General features: G+C 32.4%; 1 protein-coding gene across 2 annotated transcripts in view; it reads right to left on the bottom strand.

The window, feature by feature from the left end:
* The window catches only part of LOC145245886 (shootin-1-like), a 201,293-nt gene extending 176,984 nt beyond the window's left edge, over positions 1-24,309 (bottom strand). For both annotated transcript variants that reach the window (XM_080107611.1, XM_080107612.1), the window contains exon 1: positions 23,278-24,309. In XM_080107611.1, coding sequence (XP_079963737.1) covers positions 23,278-23,407 — 130 coding nt within the window. In that variant the 5' untranslated portion in view covers positions 23,408-24,309. The remainder of the gene's footprint in view (positions 1-23,277) is intronic.
* Positions 24,310-25,568: the final 1,259 nt, after the last annotated feature.

The following is a 25,568-nucleotide window of genomic DNA, read 5'->3' as shown; positions in this document are numbered from 1 at the left end:
TTGGTTTTCTTTTTTTTAATATAAAATTGACGCCTATAGATATATAGTCATAATATCAGAAATTTATTGGTTTTCTTTTTTAAATATGAAATTGACGCCTATAGATATAGTCAGACCATCAGCAATCTATTGGTTTCTTTTTTTAAATATGAAATTGACGCCTATAGATATAGTCAGAATATCAGAAATCTATTGGTTTCTTTTTTAAATATAAAATTGACGCCTATAGATATAGTCAGAATATCAGAAATCTATTGGTTTTCTTTTTTTAAATATGAAATTGACGCCTATAGATATAGTCAGAATATCAGCAATCTATTGGTTTCTTTTTTTTAAATATGAAATTGACGCCTATAGTTATAGTCAGAATATCAGAAATCTATTGGTTTCTTTTTTTAAATATAAAATTGACGCCTATAGATATAGTCAGAATATCAGAAATCTATTGGTTTTCTTTTTTTAAATATGAAATTGACGCCTATAGATATAGTCAGAATATCAGAAATCTATTGGTTTCTTTTTTTAAATATGAAATTGACGCCTATAGATATAGTCAGACCATCAGCAATCTATTGGTTTCTTTTTTTAAATATGAAATTGACGCCTATAGATATAGTCAGAATATCAGAAATCTATTGGTTTCTTTTTTAAATATAAAATTGACGCCTATAGATATAGTCAGAATATCAGAAATCTATTGGTTTTCTTTTTTTAAATATGAAATTGACGCCTATAGATATAGTCAGAATATCAGCAATCTATTGGTTTCTTTTTTTTAAATATGAAATTGACGCCTATAGTTATAGTCAGAATATCAGAAATCTATTGGTTTCTTTTTTTAAATATAAAATTGACGCCTATAGATATAGTCAGAATATCAGAAATCTATTGGTTTTCTTTTTTTAAATATAAAATTAGCACCAATAGATATAGTCAGAATATCAGAAATCTATTGGTTTTCTTTTTTTTAAATATAAAATTAGCACCAATATATATTGTCAGAATATCGGAAATCTATTGGTTTTCTTTTTTTAAATATAAAATTAGCACCAATAGATATAGTCAGAATATCAGAAATCTATTGGTTTTCTTTTTTTAAATATAAAATTAGCACCAATAGATATAGTCAGAAAATCAGAAATCTATTGGTTTCTTTTTTTTTAAATATAAAATTAGCACCAATAGATATAGTCAGAATATCAGAAATCTATTGGTTTCTTTTTTTAAATATGAAATTGACGCCTATAGATATAGTCAGAATATCAGAAATCTATTGGTTTTCTTTTTTTAAATATAAAATTAGCACCAATAGATATAGTCAGAATATCAGAAATCTATTGGTTTTCTTTTTTTAAATATAAAATTAGCGCCAATAGATATCGTCAGAATATAAGAAATCTATTGGTTTTCGTTTTTTTAATATAAAATTAGCACAAATAGATATAGACAGAATATCAGATATCTTTTGGTTTTCTTTTTTTTTAAATATAAAATTAGCACAAATAGATATAGACAGAATATCAGAAATCAATTGGTTTTCGTTTTTTTAATATAAAATTAGCACCAATAGATATAGACAGAATATCAGAAATCTATTGGTTTTCTTTTTTTTAAATATAAAATTAGCACAAATAGATATAGTCAGAATATCAGAAATCAATTGGTTTTCGTTTTTTTAATATAAAATTAGCACAAATAGATATAGACAGAATATCAGAAATCTATTGGTTTTCTTTTTTAAATATAAAATTGATGCCCATAGTTATAGTCAGAATATCAGAAATCTATTGGTTTTCTTTTTTTTAATATAAAATTAGCACAAATAGATATAGTCATAATATCAGAAATTTATTGGGGTTTTTTTTAATAAGAAATTGACGCCCATAGATATAGTCAGAATATCAGAAATCTATTGGTTTCTTTTTTTTAAATATAAAATTAGCACCAATAGATATAGTAAGAATATCAGAAATCTATTGGTTTTCTTTTTTTAAATATAAAATTAGCACCAATAGATATAGTCAGAATATCAGAAATCTATTAGTTTTCTTTTTTTAAATATAAAATTAGCACCAATAGATATAGTCAGAATATCAGAAATCTATTGTTTTTCTTTTTTTAAATATAAAATTAGCACCAATAGATATAGTCAGAATATCAGAAATCTATTAGTTTTCTTTTTTTAAATATAAAATTAGCACCAATAGATATAGTAAGAATATCAGAAATCTATTGGTTTTCTTTTTTTAAATATAAAATTAGCACCAATAGATATAGTCAGAATATCAGAAATCTATTAGTTTTCTTTTTTTAAATATAAAATTAGCACCAATAGATATAGTCAGAATATCAGAAATCTATTGTTTTTCTTTTTTTAAATATAAAATTAGCACCAATAGATATAGTCAGAATATCAGAAATCTATTGTTTTTCTTTTTTTAAATATAAAATTAGCACCAATAGATATAGTCAGAATATCAGAAATCTATTGTTTTTCTTTTTTTAAATATAAAATTAGCACCAATAGATATAGTCAGAATATCAGAAATCTATTGTTTTTCTTTTTTTAAATATAAAATTAGCACCAATAGATATAGTCAGAATATCAGAAATCTATTAGTTTTCTTTTTTAAATATAAAATTAGCACCAATAGATATAGTCAGAATATCAGAAATCTATTGTTTTTCTTTTTTTAAATATAAAATTAGCACCAATAGATATAGTCAGAATATCAGAAATCTATTGGTTTCTTTTTTTAAATATAAAATTAGCACCAATAGATATAGTCAGAATATCAGAAATCTATTGTTTTTCTTTTTTTAAATATAAAATTAGCACCAATAGATATAGTCAGAATATCAGAAATCTATTGTTTTTCTTTTTTTAAATATAAAATTAGCACCAATAGATATAGTCAGAATATCAGAAATCTATTGTTTTTCTTTGTTTAAATATAAAATTAGCACCACTAGATATAGTCAGAATATCAGAAATCTATTAGTTTTCTTTTTTTAAATATAAAATTAGCACCAATAGATATAGACAGAATATCAGAAATCTATTGTTTTTTCTTTTTTTAAATATAAAATTAGCACCAATAGATATAGTCAGAATATCAGAAATCTATTGTTTTTCTTTTTTTAAATATAAAATTAGCACCAATAGATATAGTCAGAATATCAGAAATCTATTGTTTTTCTTTTATTAAATATAAAATTAGCACCAATAGATATAGTCAGAATATCAGAAATCTATTAGTTTTCTTTTTTTAAACATAAAATTAGCACCAATAGATATAGTCAGAATATCAGAAATCTATTGTTTTTCTTTTTTTAAATATAAAATTAGCACCAATAGATATAGTCAGAATATCAGAAATCTATTGGTTTTCTTTTTTTAAATATAAAATTAGCACCAATAGATATAGTCAGAATATCAGAAATCTATTGGTTTTCTTTTTTTAATATGAAATTGACGCCCATAGATATAGTCAGAATATCAGAAATCTATTGGTTTCTTTTTTTAAATATAGAATTAGCACCAATAGATATAGTCAGAATATCCGAACTCTATTGGTTTTCTTTTTTTTTTTTTAATATGAATTCGGCGTTTTAATCTTACTTCTGTGCGAAAATTGGCCTAACTTTATGAATAAGGATGTAAGCTTTTAAAAGAAGGAGAAGACGTTTAACATAATTTTAGATTAAATCATATACACAGTGCAAACTGTTTTCACACTGTTTGACTGTTTGTCAACTTCTGAGATATAACGAGAACCATATGAGCACAAAAATATAGTAACATAAATCAGTTTCTTTATTTTTCTTATCAAATAGAAGATGTTGGAGATCATTGTGTTAACTAAACATACTTGAGTAGGAAAAATAAAGAAACCTTTTTTCTGGTCGCGGCACCCTTCAATTTACTGTGAATTCTTTATGCCCCTTCATGTCAACTGAGGTTCTAGGCTCTTCGTCCCTACCCAATCCCTGTCCGTCCGTCAACTTAGTAGCAATAGTACTATATGGTTATAACACAGATTCCAGTTGTAGGAAGAATGTTATTTAGATAAATATTTTATATTAATAAATTCATTTATGTATCCAATATTCCCAACGAAAGATTTATTAGCAAAAATTGGCTTACAATTACATGAGACACTTAAAAATAAATATTTTTTTATATTGTTATTTAATTTTATTTTTGTCCCCCTACAAATGTGTTGGATCATTTTGGGACACCCTGTATAAATCTTAGTATCAAATCTTTAAATTCCTAGTGCACAGGATCCAGTGTTTGCATCGACGAAATTTTGCTGATAATTTTTTTTTTAAATGCGAAAATTGAATTGGTTTAAATTAACGTAAGCTCTCCATTTGTCGAATTAGACTACTGAGGCTTCAGCGACTTCTCGTTGAATAAATGTCGGACGTAAATATCATACCAAAGTAGATTCATAATATGTAGCGACACTTATTACTTTGATGTATGTAAATAATAATATTCGTGAGGCGTGTAGATAACAAGCCAAAATGGCACCAAATTCGTTTTAATAAATTTATCTCTGATCCTGTTTTACGGATCTTTTTTTTCTTTTTTTTTTTTTTTTTTTTTGAAAACTACCGCTCTATTATGAATTTTTTTATGTTTTTAGTATTTTTTTTAAATTATTATTTGGGAAGGATATGAGTATTTGATGTCAATGGGTCTAAACAATAAAGAATAAAAGTCGATGACCAGCGTGCAATATCACTTGAAAACTACTCAACGAAAATCTAGGAAATTCTACGCAATTTCTTGTAAATTTATATTTAATATCCTGAGAGGATTTTAGACAATAGAACTATTAGTTTTTTTTAATCCTCCCTTCCCAGTAAATGCTCATGTATTGAACCTTGCCTCCTCCCCAACTTAATCATAAGAGGGAGAAATAGGGGGGACTATTTTTGGATTACGATTTATTATACCACTTAGAACGTGTATTTTTTTAAAAATTATAATGTAACATGTGTATTTTTCAAATTTTTAAAACAATTTTAAAATTATAATGTAACATGTGTATTTTTTAAATTTTTAAAAAAAATTTAAATTATAATGTAACGTGTGTATTTTTTTAAATTATAATGTAACATGTGTATTTTTTAATTTTTTAAATTATAATGTAACGTGTATTTTTTTAAATTAAAATTTTTTTTATTTATCATGTAACGTGTAGGAAGATATAGTCAAATTATAAACAATATTAAGTAACAATGTGTTTCATAATTGATATATGGAGAAAATTTGAAGCATACAAATGGAAAAATGAAAGAGAGGCAACTTATTTTCTAACTCACATATACAAAATAAACGCCTTATTTGTATCAGTTCGAAGAATTCTAACGCAACAAAATTTGGTGTACGATCGTTTCAAAAACGATTTGGAATCATCATTATCACCATTATTATTATTATTTTCATAATTATCTTCATTATTATTATTATTATCATTATTATTATTATTATTATATCATCGTTATCATCATCATTATTATTATTTATTCACTAGAAGTTTTCACACTAATCATTACTAGTAATTTCTCATTGCCAAACACAAATCGTGTTCTCTGAATGTGAGTTAGTACAAGTCTTCCCAAATTTCCAGCCCTTATTATTTATTTATCATCACCATTATTATCATCATCATCATCATCATTATCATCATCACCATTATTATCATCATCACCATTATCATCATCATCATCATCATTATCATCATCACCATTATTATTATTATCACCATCATTATTATCACCATCATCACCATTATTATTATCGTCATAATCATTATCATCATCATTATTATCATCACCATTATTATTATCATCATCACCATTATTATCATCATCATCATTATTATTATCACCATTATTATTATTATTATTATCGTCATAATCATTATCATCATCATTATTATTATCGTCATAATCATTATCATCATCGTCACCATTATTATCTTCATAATTATCATCATCATCATCATTATTATCTTTATAATCATCATTATCATCATCATCATTCTCATTATCTTCATCATTATCATCATCATCATCATCAGTATCTATTCACTAGAAGTTTTTACACTAATCATTACTAGTAATTTCTCATTGGCAATCACAAACCGTGTTCTCTGAATGTGAGTAAGTACAAGTCTTCACAAATTTCCAGCCCTTCTTTTTTTTTTTTTTTTGATAACCATTTCAAATCACTTTGCATTATCACAACATGCGTTTAGCATTGATTTCTTTCTTCTTTTTTTTCAGAGTTGCCATCTAATCTACATAGCGTCTGTAATGCACCACAAACACTGAAGTAAATTAAATGTCGAAATAATAATTTTTACTTTTATATTTTATATAAGAATGATCTGGAAGTAACGAGGCTTATCATTTTTATCAATGCAAGGAGAATGTGTTAACAGACCTGTAACCAATTTATGAATTTTTCGAATGAAATTGAAGTAAAATAAGTATGCTAGTGATTGTGGCTCAACGGGTCACGAGTACATCGAGTGTACCTTTGTTGCGTTTTAACCTTTTGTCGCATACAGAGCAACCAGGTTCCTATAATTATTGTAAAAACATTAAAGTCTACACATCGTTAGTTTCTTTTTTGTTTTTGCTGAAGATGGAACATCCTATCTAGAGAATTATTTTTGACAATTATACATTATATATATATATATATATATATATATATATATATATAGTCATCCACATACAGTACTGTTTCGCTGTTTCACAGCCCATCAGTGCAGCTAGACAAGCAACTACCTCAAGCCAGGATCGAAACCCAATCGCCCAAACAACAGTTGGAGCTTCTAACCATTGCGCTATACGGCTGCTACTATGCGGGCAGTGAATTAATGTTTTGATATTGTCCAAATACCTAAGCTCAATTTGTTTACATAAAGAGCATCGCTTCATACACAAATGGTAATTTGTATATCACTTCCCAAATGCTCAACCTAAGATAGGGAGCATTATCATATATATATAACAGAGAAAAGAATTCTTTTAGACCCTAGACGCCTTTCGCCGTCCTCATCAGGGGCAAACGATGGCATTTTCGAACTTTTTTTAAAAAAAAAAAAAAGAAAACATGGGGTTGAAATTAAAATTAATAATGAACATGGGAAGGATTAATTTACAATTATAATAAAATATATTTACAGAAAAAAGGTGGGGGAAATGATAAAATAAAATGAATTAACGTGTGTATATATATATATATCCAGCCAGCTGGCGAGATGGTCCAGGGTTAAGGGTTTAGGCTCATTACTGTTGGGTCCCGATTTCGAATCTCGCTAGGTACAGCCACTCTGATGAGTCGTAGACGACGAAACACGTGTCAGTGGATAATTACATTTTAAAAATAATATATATACCGCTCCCCATGTGGGGGTACCAAATTGGTTAAAAGGGAAAATTATTCCCAACTCGCATTTAGGTAAAAATGCACTTTCGTAAATAATTGAATTCATTCAAAAACATATCGCAAAAACCAAAACAAAACAACATCTAAGTAAATCGCGATATATCCAGACAGCTGGCGAGATGGTCCAGGGGTAAGGGTGTTTAGGCTCATTACCGTTGGGTCCCGATGTCGAATCTCGCTAGGTACAGCCACTCTGATGAGTCGTAGACGACGAAACACGTGTCAGTGGATAATTACATTTTAAAAATATATACATATATATAATGAGTATGAAAAAAAAAACTATCACGAATAGGAAATGATAATTCGCATATAAATATACGGAGAGAGAAAAAAGGAAAAAAATGAAAAAGGGGGTGGAGAAACAGCTAAAATATCTCTCTACAATTCGCCAGAAAGGTCCAGGGTGTTCACAAAATTCTGTACCACAAATAAACTCTTTTAATATATATATATATATATATATATATATATATATATATATATATATATATATAGGATAATTATTTATATTCATAGAAAACGTTACTCTTTAAAAATATTCACACCCAAGCTAGGAAAAGACTCCGACCATCTCTCAAGCCAGAAACCCATCACATTAGTTTGGCATTAGTTTGATTTGTTTTACGGCATATCAACTTTTTTTTTTCTTCCTTTGAAGATTGTAATGCTGGGTATGGGGCAGCCAAACCAGCTGCCAACATTGCCCCGCTTTTTTATTGAAACCAACCGAGAGCTCTTTTAGTATCCTCGCTGTTCCCTTAAGTGCAATTGTCTGAATCTCTTTTGCACTTGGTTCTCCAGGAATATTAGTTAGGTAGGACTTCAGGTTCTTCTTCATAAGTCCTGTGGCCCCTATAATAACTCATACATGAGACCTTGGTATTTGGTCTGTTTCTCTCTTTCAGCTCTGTTCAGACCGCCATCATTAGGAACACTCACTTCAATCAAGGTTGCAACATGGCTTACTTAATGTCGAATAAAGTTGCCAAATACAGATAATATAGATAGGGTAATAATTTTTATTCTGAGAATTCATTGCTTTAAAATACATTGCTTTAAATTTTCATTACTTCAAAATTTTCATTGCTTCAAAATTTCATTGCTTTCAAAAGGAAATTTATCAGTGAAAGCAGGAAGATTATACTCAGAATGAAATTCTACCGAGAGAGGGAAGCATTACTCTCAGAAAACACCACTCCAAGAAAAACATTACTCCAAAAAAACATTACTTCATTGAAAGTATTACTCTTTGGCATTGTTTATCTTCTTCATTCCCAACATGATTCATCACCGAGAGCCACAATTTTATGGTTAAGCTTAAAATATCAGACCTTTAAATCTTGTTTTAATATCCTAGCAATGTTTGCTTAAATGAAAGAATGTATGCAGTATCATTTGCCAATCACAAACACAATAATATGGTTAATCCTAAAATTTTAGACGTTTTAAGAATAAAAAAAATGTTAATGCATTTTGATTCAAATTAAAATAAGGATTCTAGACATAAAGTTTAGCATCCTTTTATCTGTTTTGCTTACGACCTTCAAATTTAGACCTTCTAAAACCCTACTGATAAAATAAGAAATATATATATTGTTCAATGCAGTTGTGATTTGGTTAACGGCATATCAACCAGTTATGGATTATTCAATGCAAAATAAAGTTATCAAGTGTAATTTCATTTGTAGGATAATTATTTTATATCCTCAGAAAACGTTACTCTTAGAATGTTTTGGTTTGTTTTACAACACAACAACGGTCCATGACTCTCGGAAGACATTACTATTTAGCATTGGTAAGCTTCTTTGTTCTCAATACGATTGACCTTCAGTCTCTGCCTTATAGTATCAATTTGAAGAGAAAAGTTATTGCAATATTTTTGATATAATAAAAAAAGGTATGATTTTTTAAAAAAATGTAAGATTCTACTTGTAGACACTCGCGATAGGGATTGACCAATCAAATGGAGCCACATTCTCCTAGCAACCAATCAGAAACCAGAATTGCCCTATAAAAATATTGAATCTTTTAGTATTCCTGCACATAATTTTTCATGCCAGCACAAGAAATATCTTTTGCTCTTTGCCTGCAAAATTTTCAAGTCCGAGAACATCTATATCCATCGAAAACTTCATGCTCAGGACTTGTATAGAATAGCTACCCATCGGAAACTTTTTTGACATTAAACATAGCTTTCAATTCAAAAAAATAAAATAAAAAAAGGGAGAAATAAAGGTTTTTATTTTTTAGAAAGAACCAGATTTAATAATACGATTGGGGATAAACTTATAAATACTACGATATGACATGACCAGCTGATTGAGCAGATTGGGCCTCTTCAACTTCCTGTCTAGTCGAAGTAAGAGCCAAAGTGGAAGAATGGCGCAGCCAAAGGATCCCGTCCTGTGGTATCATGGGCTGACGCACACAGCCTACAGGTAGGCACATTTTCGTGGGAAGGGAGTGTTACCCCTCTGCACGAGGTTGTATCTGGCGAATCCATGGCCCTGATGACAGTGTATGCTCTCATGGGGGGGGGGGCAAATAAATAGAAAGAGACAACCGATGAGTAAGACGTGCCGTGACAAATGTTAACAGACGTGAGATATGCCAGAGTTTTTACAGGGGAAAAAACGTAATAAAAAACGACTGAAAACGGAGATTTTAATGATGAGTTGATAATCGTCACTACATAACATGATACAGGGCGAAGTCAATTAGTTGCATACGAGGAAAAAATTGTGCAGTATATGCATCATACAAACAGCACTCAAGCGAGAGAGGCGTTTTGTTTAACAGTAATCAGAGGATAGATAAATAGTTTCTACACATACAGTAAAGCACACTTACACATAGTTAAATCACGCACACATAGGTAACTCATGGACACAGAGCAAAATATGCGTCTATACATGTACAGGTATCTGCGTCTCAGTATTCAGAACATGTGAGAATCTATATATTAAAAGGTACTACAGTATTAATATATAGACTAACAGAATCTGTGGAAATTCCACGGTAGTTGAAAATTTATAAAACACATAAACAAGATGAATAAACACATAAAATACATTAAAACAAGATGAATAAACGCATATATAATAATCGATAGAGAATTGACTCTATAATAAGAAATACAAAATCAGCATGAATTAAAATATATTTAAGCATATTTTACAACTAAGACTGCTAGTATATATATATATATATATATATATATATATATATATATATATATATATATATATATATATATAACGAATAAATTTATTGTGCCAACTAAAAACTTGCTATGCCACACTATATTTGTATAAGATATCTAATCCAAAGTTTCTAGGGCAAAAAGATGTCAGATAAGATTTACAGGTGGGGAGGGGCATCTCAGGATGAACTACCTCATATGAGACTCTCATCGGGGATGGGGTGATAATCTGATCCTTTTGGGGGGAAAATGCTGTGCATAATCCGGGTTAGTACATTGTGACATGATCCCCTTCCTCTCCATGATTAGATCAAGGTAGATATTCCATACACAGCTCACACCTTCAGGCAGCTTTTATGCACACACACAAGATTTCGTACACATCTACACGCAGGCATACATATAGCTCGCAGGCATCAAATATCTATGTCAAATACAACTGAAAAACAAACCGGATGTAACTTTTTTTATCTTATGTTACTTTAGTCGAAGGTCTCAGAAATCAAAGGGCCCACAACCTGGGGCTAACACTTGAACTCTTTTGGTCAAGATCAAAGTGTAGTATCTGTCCTTCAGATGCTGCACTTCCATTTCTTGTTCTCTTTCGGTGAAGGAGAAATCCTTCACGACTGAGACAATTTTTATTTTTATACCTTTTCTCCACGTTAAAAAACGACCCTGGTGTCTAACTCTGTCCCGTGGGGAGGCATAGTAAATAGGTACATAGATATTCGAATGTTCCATTAAAGTTATTTATCTCTGAAACACTGAGTTTGTAAAAAAAAAAAAAAATTGAAAACATAATTTTCCGCTCCCCAATTACTCATTTTCATATGTTGTAGTTTTTCTTTCGTTTTGGTCTCTTGGTCTGACTGGATTCTAGGACAAGAATTTATCTAGTCTGGTGGAGTATCTAGCTTCATGCTGTTACTTGGAGTAAAATAACCTGGAGAAGGTGCACCATTCCTCGTAAAAGCTAATGTGGGATAGCCATAGTGAGGAGATCTTATTTGGGCTATGTTAATTTGAATATTTAATCAGGATTTACTTCTAGGTAAAAGTATTCTCATGCCAGGTTGTTCTGACAAACCCTTGTATATAAAGATCTTAAACACTCGAGGATAGTATCTAGTAGGCATTCAACTTCTTTGGCTGTGAGGAAAGTCAAGTGAACTATTAAATCAAATAAATTAATTCTCTTGCAGTGTGCATTCGTCTAGAAAACAAAACTATAGTTAAAATAAGTAAAATTAATAGTTTTTCTTTTTCTACCATCTGAAAATTTTATGTCTCTACTTATATATAAAAGGCACTGTGTGTGTGTGTGTGTGTGTGAAAGAGAGAGTGGGAGTTGAACTCGAAAACAGCTGGACCGATTTCTTGGAAATTTCACACAAATGTTCTTTATGTGTCTGCCAGCGTTCTCAGATAAGTTTTGTATCGGAACACTCCAGATAAGTATCAAAATTTGATAATCAAAAAAAGTCCGGTCAAAGAAGAAGCAGTCTGATTTTGACCAAAGTTAACACTTTGATTTAGTCTAGAAAAAAAAAACTAGTTCAATTAAGTAAAATTTATATAATTGTTTTATGCTATCTAATAATTCTACACCTTTACTTCTGTATAAAAGGCACTTTGTGTGTGTGTGTGTGTGTGTGTGTGTGTGTGTGTGTGTGTGTGTGTGTGTGTGTGTGTGTGAGGGGAGGGACAACTCCGAACCTATATACTTTTTTGACGAATTTTTTGACGTACAGACTTGAAATTTGGTATACAGTGTATTTAGACATGTGGAAAACTTTTTAATCGGTTTTCATCCGGAAAAAATGGCTGCTAACAGGTCAAAATTGAGAAATTGGTACTTGAGGGCAGTCATTGGATTTTTATTTGTTTGCCACCTGTTTCACGTCTGTGCATGCGTGAATCGTTCACATGACAGCTCCCTTATGTTAAGAATTAGTAGGTGTGAAAACACTTTGTAAAGAGCGTGTCAAGCTCGCCTAATGGTTATCGTACTTGACTCACTAGTTTTGGTTTAGATATCAGCTCGAGTATTTTTTTTTACTTACAAGAAGTGAACTGTTTAGAAAAAACATAATACTTGCATGCACCTGTCTCAGTTTCTTTCGTTTTTTTTTTGTACTTCCTTTTTTTTAAAAAGAATTTAACGTTATATTTAATACCGAGCAAAGCCGTGTACATCTGCTAGTATATATATATATAAATATACAGATAATATAAAAACTGACATAAATTTTATATAAACCAAACAAAAATTATGTAATTCACCTATTTTACCTTGAACACTCAGTTCCCCAACTACCACAATCACTTCCAATTGACTCTGATCAGTACCTATACTACAGCCATCAGTCTAATCCTAATTTGATTAGGCCTCATCCACCACAATTGGAGACATGAATATTTGGCTCATAAGGGATAATGTAGAGATTCGAGACAACTTCCATTGTTTTCTCTGAAGCATGTTACAAATTATATATATATATATATATATATATATATATATATATATATATATATATACGTGCAGATCGTCATTTAATGATTAGATCACTCTCTGACTGACGCTAAAAGCATTTAATGAGAATAAATGTTTAATTTCAACTTGTATCTCTCACGGTTCGGGGTAGCCTAGTGGTTCGGGTCCTTGCTAATGAAGCCAGACATGATTTCTGTTGCTGGGGTTCAAGTCTCTCGACTGGCGTTAATTGTGACACCCTGCACTGATGATTCCCGAAAGGATGAAACACTAGTGTCTGTAGGTATTTAATAATTATTATACTGAATAATAATCATAATATACATATATATATATATATATATATATATATATATATATATATATATATATATATATATAAACGGCTATCTGTCTTTCGGTCCGTCTCCATATTTTCAAACTCTGTCTCCTTCAAAACTAAAAGTCACCGAGCAGCCCTAGGGGTCTCAAGTGATTGGGTTGGATTTTACAAGCCGTTCTTTTATCGGTCTTCAGCTGGTTAAAATTGTTTTTACGAGGTCAAAAATGTGTCAAAATTGAAAAAAAATCGTTAAACAATTTTTACAGCATCTTAGTTTATTTTTAATAGGTTTATGCGTGTCACATCGGTACAGTAGTAACGTCACCAGTTTTGAATGCTAATTCCGGTTTCGATTTTTTTTTTTTTTACTTTGGAAATCACGACTATAATAATATATACGAAATCTGGACAAATTAAAATATCATATTTAAATGTATTTACGCCCCCCCCCCCTAGTGTATATATATATATATATATATATATATATATATATATATATATATATAAAATAAAAATTACAATTAAATTTACCAAAATGATCCAAGATGGTAAAATTAAAGTATATCATAAATATTAAAGAATGGACTATCCATTTATCTAGTGTTTCCTTTTCAGACTCATTTCAAATTGTTTGTTAACATATTTTATTAATTGTTTACTCATATATGTGTGTGTGTGTGTGTGTGTGTGTGTGTGTGTGTGTGTGTGTGTGTGTGTGTGTGTGTGTGTGTGTGTGTGTGTGTGTGTGTCTTTTATTTATTTATTTTTTTTTTTTTATCTAAATCTTAATCCATCAGTTCAAAATTCCACCAACTCTGAGTTCTCATCCTACCTCAATCAGGCTTCGTATATTACAATCAGTTCTCATCCAATCTGGATCAGTTTCCACTCTACCTGAATTTGGCCGCATCCTACCCCGATCAATTTTACTCCCTACCTCCATCAGGCCTCATCTATCACAATCAGTTTTCATCCATCCCACAAGTGATAGTTGGCAATATACAAGCAAACAGACAAGAGACTGTAACTGCATTCTCTTTCTCCGTGCATAATCATTGATGCAGAAAATGACTGCTTGATTAAATATGGTGAACAGGTTTTAGTCTCGCACCCCTACCCCTCCACATTGTTTAGTCATTTTTTTTAAAGTAAAAGTACAACTTCAATTTTTTCTTACCCTCTTTTGATGCAAAGATACATTTTTATCATTTACTACTACTACTACTACTACTACTACTACTTACTCTCACTTACATGCTTGATCTTTCATAAAATTAATTTTTATATTCTTCATCCTGTACAAGCCAGGCATTTGTAGTACCTATTTACAATGCCTCCCCAACGGTACAGAGTTAGACACCAGGGTCGTTTTTTAACGTGGAGAAAAGGAACAAAAACAAAAATTGTCTCAGTCGCGAAGGATTTCTCCTTCACTAACAGAGAACAAGAAATCGAAGTGTAGCATCTGAAGAACAGATACTACACTTTGAGTTATATATATTCTTATTCATTCTGAAAGTTTGCAAACAAAACAGAAATAAGCAAAAAATTAGGCACAAGGCCACTCAAAAATTGAAAAATTGGGGATGGGGTGTCTATGGTCATCCTCGTCACTGTACCCCTGCACTTTGATTTTGGCTAAAAGGCCAACAACAGGCATTTGGAGTAGAAGAGGTTAGTTAATTCAACAAAACATACATTTTTATTGTAACTTCGTCCAGATCGAGCTTACCTCCCCCTTCAAAAAAAGCCATGAAACAATGTTTTTAACTCTGAGCAGAAAGTATATCGGCAAACAATGTAAGATCAGAATAAAAAATTACATAGCTTTCAAACGGTTTTGTGATCTAAAATGCTACCAAAGGCAAAATAAGTTGCTCTTTTGTAATTAAGCACTTAAAAAATTAGTACAAACTATTTTGTGTGCAGTCTGTAAAGTTTTGTGTGTACAAAAAGAATGAAGAAAAAAGAAAAAAAATGGCCGCCTTTGCGATATTGTCACCTAACATAAACGAGATGCTTCCAGTTATATATATACAAAGCCTGAATTTTCAGAGACGGGGTTGATTTTATATTTAGATGTCAAAGTAGCAAGTATTGTTAGCAGTGCGTTATGTTCTAGAGTTTAGTTTTGATAGTAGAGTGTTGGGATTTAAAGTGGAGTTTTTGATAGCAGAGTGTTGAGATTTGGAGGTGTCAGTTTTTGGCAGCAGTGTGTCAAATTTAACATTTGATTGTTCTAACCACAGGTTTTATTATTTTTCAATAATTCAAATTTATCTCTCTAACGTTTTTCCTTGATTAGTGAATCTATAGACAGTGGCCTCGTTGCTAGAGCAATAACTCATAACATATCTAAGGCATTTGATAGGGTGTGGAATAAAGGTCTACTTCACAAGATCTGCTACAGAATATGTGGAAATCACATGTGAGGCATGAATGACGTTCAAGAAGACAATTATGTGAAGGACATCACAACAGCAACGAGAGAATAAGGAAATAAATACCATCGTACAAAAACAAAAAGTGAGTTGAAGTGCTTTCCTATTCTTGGTCTCCTTTGTGACAGGATATACAATGTGTTGGTTCCTGGACAACGTTACAGAACCAACACTATACAGCAATCAACAGGAACCAGGTCATTAGATGAATGTTCTAATCCAGGGGTGCCTATTACATCGATCATGATCGACTGCTCGATCACGGAGACATGATGGGAAGATCGCATGGTATTGAAAAAACAATACGTTTGGCGCTGGCAAACTTCCAGAACCTCACGGCAGAGCTGGAGACATAAGAGCAGCGATGTGCACAGCTTGACAGTGCACATGACATAAAGATAATTGGCAATAGTCTGTTAGAGTTTGACGTTGTCAAGACTTTGCTTTCAAGACCTTGCGTTACTCAAGCCAATGGCTATATTCATGTGCTACCCTTTCCAGGGAGATGTTGAGGTTGCTTCAGTCGCATTGAAAATCACAACACCATTTCACTTGAACTCTTCTGGAGTGAGGGATGAGATTTTGACACTATAAGCTGCCATTCAGCTGATAACTCACTCACAGAGGACAAGTATCCCAACATCAGGAAGTGTGGTATCCTCTTGACTGCATTATTTATCCAAGTCAGCATTTTCCCACATGAAGATCATTAAGTTCAAATACAGCTCCACCATGACTGATGAGCATCTGGAGGTCAGCTTGAAGCTGACTATTAGGACCTACTCTTCGCACTATGCATCCCAGACTGATTCTATCTAATGCAAGTCATCGGTGTAAGGTAATGACAAAAATGTACAGTGTTGCACTGTGCAATATGCGTTGATGCATATATTGTCATATAAGAAGAGTTTACATTATATTTATAAATAATGTGTTTTGCATTTTCATCAGGTGCTAGATCATTTGGACTTAGTCATGTCATAAATAGCTCTCATGCTGAAAAAGAGTGTGCACCCCTGCTCTTATCTCTGTTGATTTTGGGGGTGAGGGTAAAATCCCATGTCACCTGTAATTTGTTTTTCTATCAAGCATTTAGTTTGATATGTTTATGTGATGTGTTGCACGAAGTCACATTCGAGGAGGAAATACTTTTCTTTTGAGAAATGCCTGTGTTGCTGGTGGAGTGGATCAGATACTTTAAAGCTTCAAACCTGCAATGAAACCAGTTCATCGCTGATAACCAACATTGGAGCATTTACAAGATATATTCTTTCTATTAATTGCTAAGAGAGTAAGCGGTAAACTACAAGATTAGAAAAAAAGGAAATCTAATATATAAAAGGTTATATGTCTGTCTGTCTGTCTCCATATTTTCAAACTCTATCTCTTCCGGCGCTAGGGACTTCAAATGATTGGAATTTTTATGGGCCATTTTTTTATAGGTCTTTAGCCGGTTAAAATAGTTTTTAACAGATCAAAATTGAAAAAAAAAATCGTTAAACATTTTGTAGATCATTCTTAGTTTATTTTTAATCAGTTCATATGCGTGTCACCTAGATACAGTGGTAACGTCATCAGCTTTGAATGTTACAGTTTTGCTTTTGGTTTCGATTCTAACTGATGGTACCCAAATGCTTTTTTTGGGGGGGAGGCTTTTGAAATCATGACTCTATAAAAATATATACAAAATTTGGACAAATTAAAATATCATATTTAAGCATATTTTACAACCAGGCAAAGCTGGGCGCCCCTTCCCAGTTAGGTATTCCAAGGCTTTCTGTAATTACACAGTCACTCTCGAGTACAGATGGGGAATCCAAAGTCAGTTTCAGAAATGGCTAGAGCAGTTTATAGTTTGGAAACAGTGCAAAATATGTAATGATGCAAATGCCCCTCCCCCACCTCTTGCTAAACTTTCACAAAAAAACACTCAACTAGCTATAACCACCATCAACAATTTCCCACACTCTCTATCTGTGCCTAAATCTAAACACAGATTCCACAAACACAGCTTCTTTCATAGAACTGCCTGCCTGTGAAACATTGTTCCATTGGCCTGCTTCCTGGCTAACTAGAACATGGTAGCCTTCAAGTCTAATGTAAATAAGTTCTTGTTGAACCGTTCCTTTAAATCAAATTTTACCCAACTTACACTATTAACGATTACTATACTAACACTTTACATTCATTAACTTATATCCCCGAGTTGCCTTTGGGCCTTGATAAATGGTGAGTCCCCTAGTAAAACAAACAAAAACATTAAGCATGTTAAGGGTGAGACCAGGGTTAGAAAAATGATGAATGTGTGCTAGAGTACCAACAAAAGACTGTCCTATTCTGTATTGTTTTCACTGGTGGTCCTGTTGGTTTAATTTAATGTGCGCATGAAAACCAACATGCCAACAGTGAAAACAACAGAGAATACATTCGATAATAAAGGTCTTAATACCATAAAAAAACTACTTGTCGGCAACAATATTAAATGTGATATTTGTTCAAATCAGACTTGAATACTCATAAAAAAACTTTTGGATGGTAAGACTTTAGTTAGTACTCTAGCGCACACTGATCAGAAAATTTTTTTTACGTCTCAGAAAAAAAAAATAATAATAAAGTTGAAGAGTGGTTTTAAGATCGTAAAATGCTTCGGCTATTTCCAGAACTGACTCGGGATTCTCCGTCGATACTCAGGACTCACTAAGTAAGTACAGTAAAACTGCGGGATACTAGGGCCAAAGGATACGTTTTTTTTTCAGGTTACGATGTGAAATACGATGTTTTTCCCAACCCTGGTTACGGCATTTGTCCCGCCTTACGGTGTTATTTATAATGTCATTTGATTATATACATGAGTATTATATACTGTACTGTATTTTGTTACTAATTTTTAATGCCACATCCCAGGGTTCTACTGTACTGAAATGCTCTAAATTATTATTATTATTTTCATTATTATCATTATCGCTATCTTCTCCATATATAACATTTGGATTGCAGAAATTCCCCTCTGGACCAAACTACCGTAGGTTTGCAATGACAGATGTCACATACAAATTTATTATATCTAAACTATTATCCACCACCTTATGTAACTTTAGAATGCCATTTTATACACATATATTCATTATAATAAAATCCTACATTACATCCTAGGAGAAATATCATTCTGATCGCCAGTATCTTTAGAGGAAGTAGTTCTTATTTTTCCATCTAAATCTAAAATTCTCCTACCGCCCATAGTCAAGACCGGGGAGATATATACACATCATAACTATACTGCTCTGACACTCTTCTTAATTGGATCATACACTCATAGGCATACAATTACCTTTCCACTTCCCAATTACAAAAAAATAATGATCTCTCACTACTAATATTCCAGCTATTCTCATTGGCAAAGAACATAATAATCTATTATTCCAGAAAAAACATCTTATAAAAACGAACACGTCAGACCTTTACAAATATGACCACTCTCTGTACAAAACAATAGTTTAATGAATATTAAACCAAATACAAAATTATTAAACGCTCATAATCATAAAGTTACATACTTATAATCTCACATTTACGTGAAACTATCCCCCTAAAAAAAAGCAATCTGTGAAAGAAAATACATACAATTTACAGATATCATTGTTTTTTTTTTCTTTTTTCACTTACGATTATACTGAGGAAACCGACAATGGCGCCATCTCTTTTTTGGTTTTTTTTTTGTTTGTTTTCACTTCGTTTTATAAGGGGCCGTTTCCTTCTTCATACGTTTTTCTTTATTTACATTTTTTCAATACCTATGCACACATTAACATCACACATATACCCTCCAAAAACAAACAAAACAAGCCTGAAACATCTTTATTCACGGTTACTATTGTTTACTTTGTGTTTCCTACATTAGCAGCTTAGTATTCAGTCGAGGACCCAATATCATATGCATGTGTTTCATTATAGACAAATTATAGACACACTTTCCTTTAACATGACTTTTTTTCCTTTTGTTGCTTAGTATTTACACCTTAGGATCCTGACAGCGATTATCAAGGTTAAATATGGAGCAAATATTCTGACACCCCCTCCCCATTTCCCACTCACACGATGGGGTGTTTATTCAGAGTACCATTCTTAATATGGGAATGTTTCAGCTGACAGAGGAGGTTGAGGGTGTGCGTTCCAAAAGCCGTTCTTACCATGAGGGGGTTGGGCAACAACGACAACAACAACCTTACTTTATTGTTTTTACGAGAGGGAGGAGACTGTTTGATTGTAGACCAATTTTTTACTTTTTAGGATAAATCTTTACCTTGGCTCCACCTACACACTTTCCTTTAACATGACTACTTTTATAGGTTTTCCACTATGCTGATTAAGAAAATCTCATTTATATTTAGTATATGCAAGTAGTTTTGAACAAATCTAATTATATCCAACCGACACTGCCACCCCCAAATTTCTTTGTTGGTTCATAGTATTTGCGCGTGACGATCCTGACAGAGATTACCAAGGTTAAATTTGTGGCAAATATTTGGACCGTCGCTCCCACTACCAAAATGGGGTGTCTATTCCAAAAGCCATTCTTAACAAACATGGGGATGTTGCTGGGGGAAATTGCATTTTCCTAGATGTAAACACCTTCAAGATTGAGATGACAGGGGGCAGATTTATCTCCCTTTTAGTCATTGTAATGGCTGACGATTTGTTTTAGCCGATAGCGATAGACTTCTTTTTTTTTTCTAAAAAAGATTAGCAGTTGTTATACTCGGTGAATTTTCGTAATTTTTGGATAGATTACTATTTTCGACACGACAATTCAGTAAGTATTGTTGTTTTTTTTTTTTTGCTTGTTTGTTTTTTTTTGTTGTTTTTTTTTGCTTTAAACCCCATATTTAAAAATCGTTCAATCGACTATCTTAACACCTTTTTGCATATGTTACTATTTTAAGTACGTAATATATTTGCTTAAAACAACATCTTAGCAAAAACAATCAATCTGTCGACTGAATCTTAACAACCACTGATTTTCTTTTTTTAATTTTTAATTATTATTTAATTGTCAAATTATATATTCTAAAAAAAGGGGGATACATCTTCGCGGAAATGTGTTTATTACTACACAAGACATTACCGGTTGTAAATTAAGCGGAAGCGCGTTCATTAATCTACCCAAATTGCGATCGCGCACATGGACACGCATCAACGTCAAAACTGAACAAAACAATATGAAACTCATTCCCGCAACAAATTCGGTAATATGGGGTTTCAGGGCTGGGAATAAGAGTGTAGGCTATTCAATATTTAATTTTGGGAAACGCCGAGTGTACCTATATTCATATACGAATGTAGGCACATACACACACACACAAGAGAGAAACAGACAGACAGACCCTCTATTAAAAAAAAAAGAAGATATTTGTCTTTTCGGAGCTAAATAAATGTTTTCTGCTTTGGTTATGTTTGCACATTGTGTGTGTGTGGGGGGGGAGGCGTGCACGTGTATGTGTGTGCGTGCGTGTGTTACAGTTACACAATTGTTACTGCCAATGCACTAAATGCAGTGGTTGATAACCCCCCTCCCCCAGCCCCTAAGGCAGTGCGCGAGATACGATTCTCAGGGTTTTTGTGTTAAATCGCCACGCACTACTGTGGTTTTTGTGCAGTAGTAATTGTTAAATCTAATCGTGACCCCCCCCCCATTTCTTTTTTTTTTTTTTTTTCATATTTCAATTTTAATCATAAATCATCAAAAATGGTAGACTCGCACGTGAACTTTTTATTTATTTTTTTTTTTTGGGGGGGGGAGGGGTCCATACCGGCAATTGAATTTGACTTTTCAGAATACGGCTTTTAAATTTTTATATCATGATGGGGTTTCTAGTATTTCTACAGGATTTGTTGAACCGAACCAAACCTAAAAATTGGTGTTAAATACACATAAATAAACAATTCGTATTAAATTCTGTAAGCAGTACCGACTTTCTTAAGCCCTTGTTCAATCTTGTTTTGTAAAGATTAAACAAAACAAAAAAAAATATTAGGTACTTTTTTTTATATATAGAATCACTCCCGTCTTTACCTCCGCATTTTTTTTTTTTTTTTTTTTTTTTTTCTTTGCCGTTGTGGTTTAGGGTTATTAGAGACGGGAGTGATTCTATAAAATTATATATAATACGAAAAATCTACTTCTCAGAATCGGAACAGATCCGATTCAAGACAGCAAATCTTGCACGCACAAGGGGATCGATATTCTTTCGGATACAGCTTTATAACAATAATAGGTACTTGTACAATTTACGGACGGTGCTGAAATAACGTTATTTTATTTATTTATTTTTTTTTTTTAGAAAGTCATTCTTAACATGGGAGGTGGCTTCTGTAACGATTCTGTACTTTCATCTAAAGATTTAATAAACAGAAAAATACTGTAAAATATGAAATTACTTGAAAATTCTATCTAAAAATATAGCAGGGTCCGTAAACTGCATGAGCACCCAATAATAGATAATTAAAAATAACATTAAGCCCTTTTCAATTACCTGTTATTATATATATATATATATATATATATATATATATATATATATATATATATATATGTGTGTGTGTGTTATGATATATACATATATGTGTTATTATATATATATATATATATATATGTTATTATATATATATATGTTATTATATATATATATATATATGTTATTATATATATATATATATATATATATATATATATATATATATATATATATATATATATAACATAAAATATACATATAGTATATAAACATGGCAAGTGAGCTACAGCTACAGCTACACAGAAACGTCTGTTTCATTACAATGAAAGAGACGATGTTGTTGGCTCTGTGAATGGGGGGGGGGTAACCATTGCATTACTGCAATGTAGTAGCAGTAACAGTTGTGTTACATTGGAACGCAACGGCACACACAATGTGCGATCAAAAAGTTCTGTGTAGCTTACTTGCGATATATATAAAATAAATAGCACCAGTTTCCCCCTGTTTATCCTGGCATTGTTTCCGCTCATCCTCAACTTCAAGCCATGCCGGTGTGGGAGATGTGCGAAGTGCGACGTGCGTGCGTGCGATTAAGGATTGCGCAACCATTGATTGCTCTACTCGCACAGGTTATCTTACAGAGGGTATCCTTTGTCTCTAGCGACTGAAAGGAAGCTTCTTCTGGAGGGAATATAAAAATATAACAGCGTTTTTATTGTTTCGTTTTATAACCGATACTGATAAGTAAATAAAAAAAAATCATTCATTCAAAAAAAAAAAAAATGTTTTTGGACGTTTGTTTGTTATATTTTATTTTACATACCTTTTTGAGATAATCCTTTCAGGGTTGCATATTTGGCCTGCGATTCGTGGTACAGGGTTTGCCAATCCGACTTATTGTCTCCGATGGTAATCGTGCAGGACCCGGGGTCTGCGGTTGTTAGAGAAGCCATAGCGGCGTCCCTTTCGTGGTGTCCGTACTCGCTCGCTTTCTCTTTTCCTATATATAATTTTTTTTCTTCTTCTTATTTACCGTAATAATTAATTAAAAACAGAAAGAAAGAAAAGAAAAAGAGTACCGTGTGAACCCGCGATTTCGCACTTAAATCGTTTTGCTTCGGCATTAATTACAAAATTTATAAAGGTTGATTTTTCTACATAAAATATATATTTAGATATCTTTTTTAAAGAAATGGGGGCACCTTCGCTCTGTTCTATCGTTTACGTATTACTCATAAAAAAAAAACACTTTCTCTTTTCCTTTTCTTGGGAGTTGTCAAAAAAATTAAAAAGGCGTGCGCGATTGTGATCTCCTGCTGATGTTACGTCTGCGAGGATTTCCTTCTTTTTTTTTTTAGATCTCTCTCTCTCTCTCTCTCTCTCTCTCTCTCTCTCTCTCTCTCTCTCTCTCTCTCTCTCTCTCTCTCTCTCTCTCTCTTATTTCCTTCGTGTTTGACGAATGCGCTTGTTGCTTGCTGCCTCTTTGTCTCTAACAAGTGCTTTTCGGCGGAGACGGACACGACGGTGCACGAACGACCGCTTGATATTTTATTTATTTATTAATTTTGTAGATATGAAATAAGTATGCAATTTGTGTCGGGTAAGTGGAAAGACCAGCTGGACTCAGCAAAAAAGAGAGGTAGATAGGGAATAAAAGTAGTAGTAGTAGTAGTAGTAGTAGTAGTAGCAGCAGCAGTAATAGCAGCAGTAGCAGTCGGTGCAAATAGTCGGGGGTTTGTTTGGGTTTGTTTTTCATTTTCTAGCAAGAAAAAAGAAGAGATTTATAATCGGATTCGAAAAAATTGAAACTCGAAGGCAAAAAATGATGGATAGATTTCATTGTATTCGTATCTTACTCATCAATATGTCTGTATGTCTCTATTACATACATACATACATACATACATACATACATACATACAGTATGTATACATACATACATACAGTATGTATACATTACATACATACATTACATACATACATACATACATACATACATACAGTATGTATACATTACATACATACATACATACATACAGTATGTATACATTACATACATACATACATACATACAGTATGTATACATACATACATACAGTATGTATACATTACATACATACATTACATACATACATACATACATACATACAGTATGTATACATTACATACATACATACATACATACATACATACATACATACATGGTAGCTTCCTTCAAGCTTGACAGACTATGGATACCCACTGTAAGGTTGTCTTTGTGCCTTGGATTTTTTTTTTTTTTTTTTTTTTGTGGCAAGAGATGCGCAATCACCAACTACACCTCTCCTGAGTCGGAGTTGTTAAATACCAGTGGCAAGTGGAGGTTCAGGGCGACTGGAAACAATGAAGAGATAAGCGGAAAGCACAGCGCCTAGAATTCCGAAATGGTCACCCGTCTGGTGCTAGCCAGACTCAACATTGCTTAACTTCAATGATTTGATGAGAATACATGATGATTGCACCGTCTTGTCAGACGAGTGCCACTCCCTCAGACATTTAAAATCCATGAGCCCAAATGCCTGAGGGAGTATCTATACAAATATGATGTTACAGAGTCTTAGCTTTGTACGACAGCTAAGTGAAGTCTCTCTCTCGGTTCAAAATGTTGAGATCCAGCAACAAGCAAGAGCAAGATAGCCAGCAACAAATTAAACTGCAGACCAGCTTAATGCGGGTAATGGTCTTCCGCTTTATGGTCTTTTAAATCAGAGATTTGCTTCTCCTACAAAGGTTGCCTTCACCACGGCTTACGGGAGCCCTCTCCATCCCAATGCACATATACACACACACAAATATACACGGTGCTAGTTGGCCGTTGACCCAGAAAAAGAGTTCATTCGCCCTTTGGAAGGTCTTGTTTTTAATCCTTCAGGGAGACTAGCCGCCCTCCGCACAAAACAAGTCTGGTGGGGGAACCAGTTTAGTCGCCGGTGACCCGACCATGAGGCAGGTAGTACTGGGTTACATGGTACCAGTAGCACATGGCATGACCTGACATAATGAGAATACATAAATACATACATACATACATACGAGCCGACTAATAATTTAGATACGAATACATTGATAGATACA

Source organism: Euprymna scolopes, chromosome 23 (assembly GCF_053919585.1).
Source record: "Euprymna scolopes isolate OS-2025 chromosome 23, ASM5391958v1, whole genome shotgun sequence".
NCBI classification, from domain to species: Eukaryota; Metazoa; Mollusca; class Cephalopoda; order Sepiida; family Sepiolidae; genus Euprymna; species Euprymna scolopes.
This window is presented reverse-complemented; position numbering and strand designations above follow the sequence as displayed.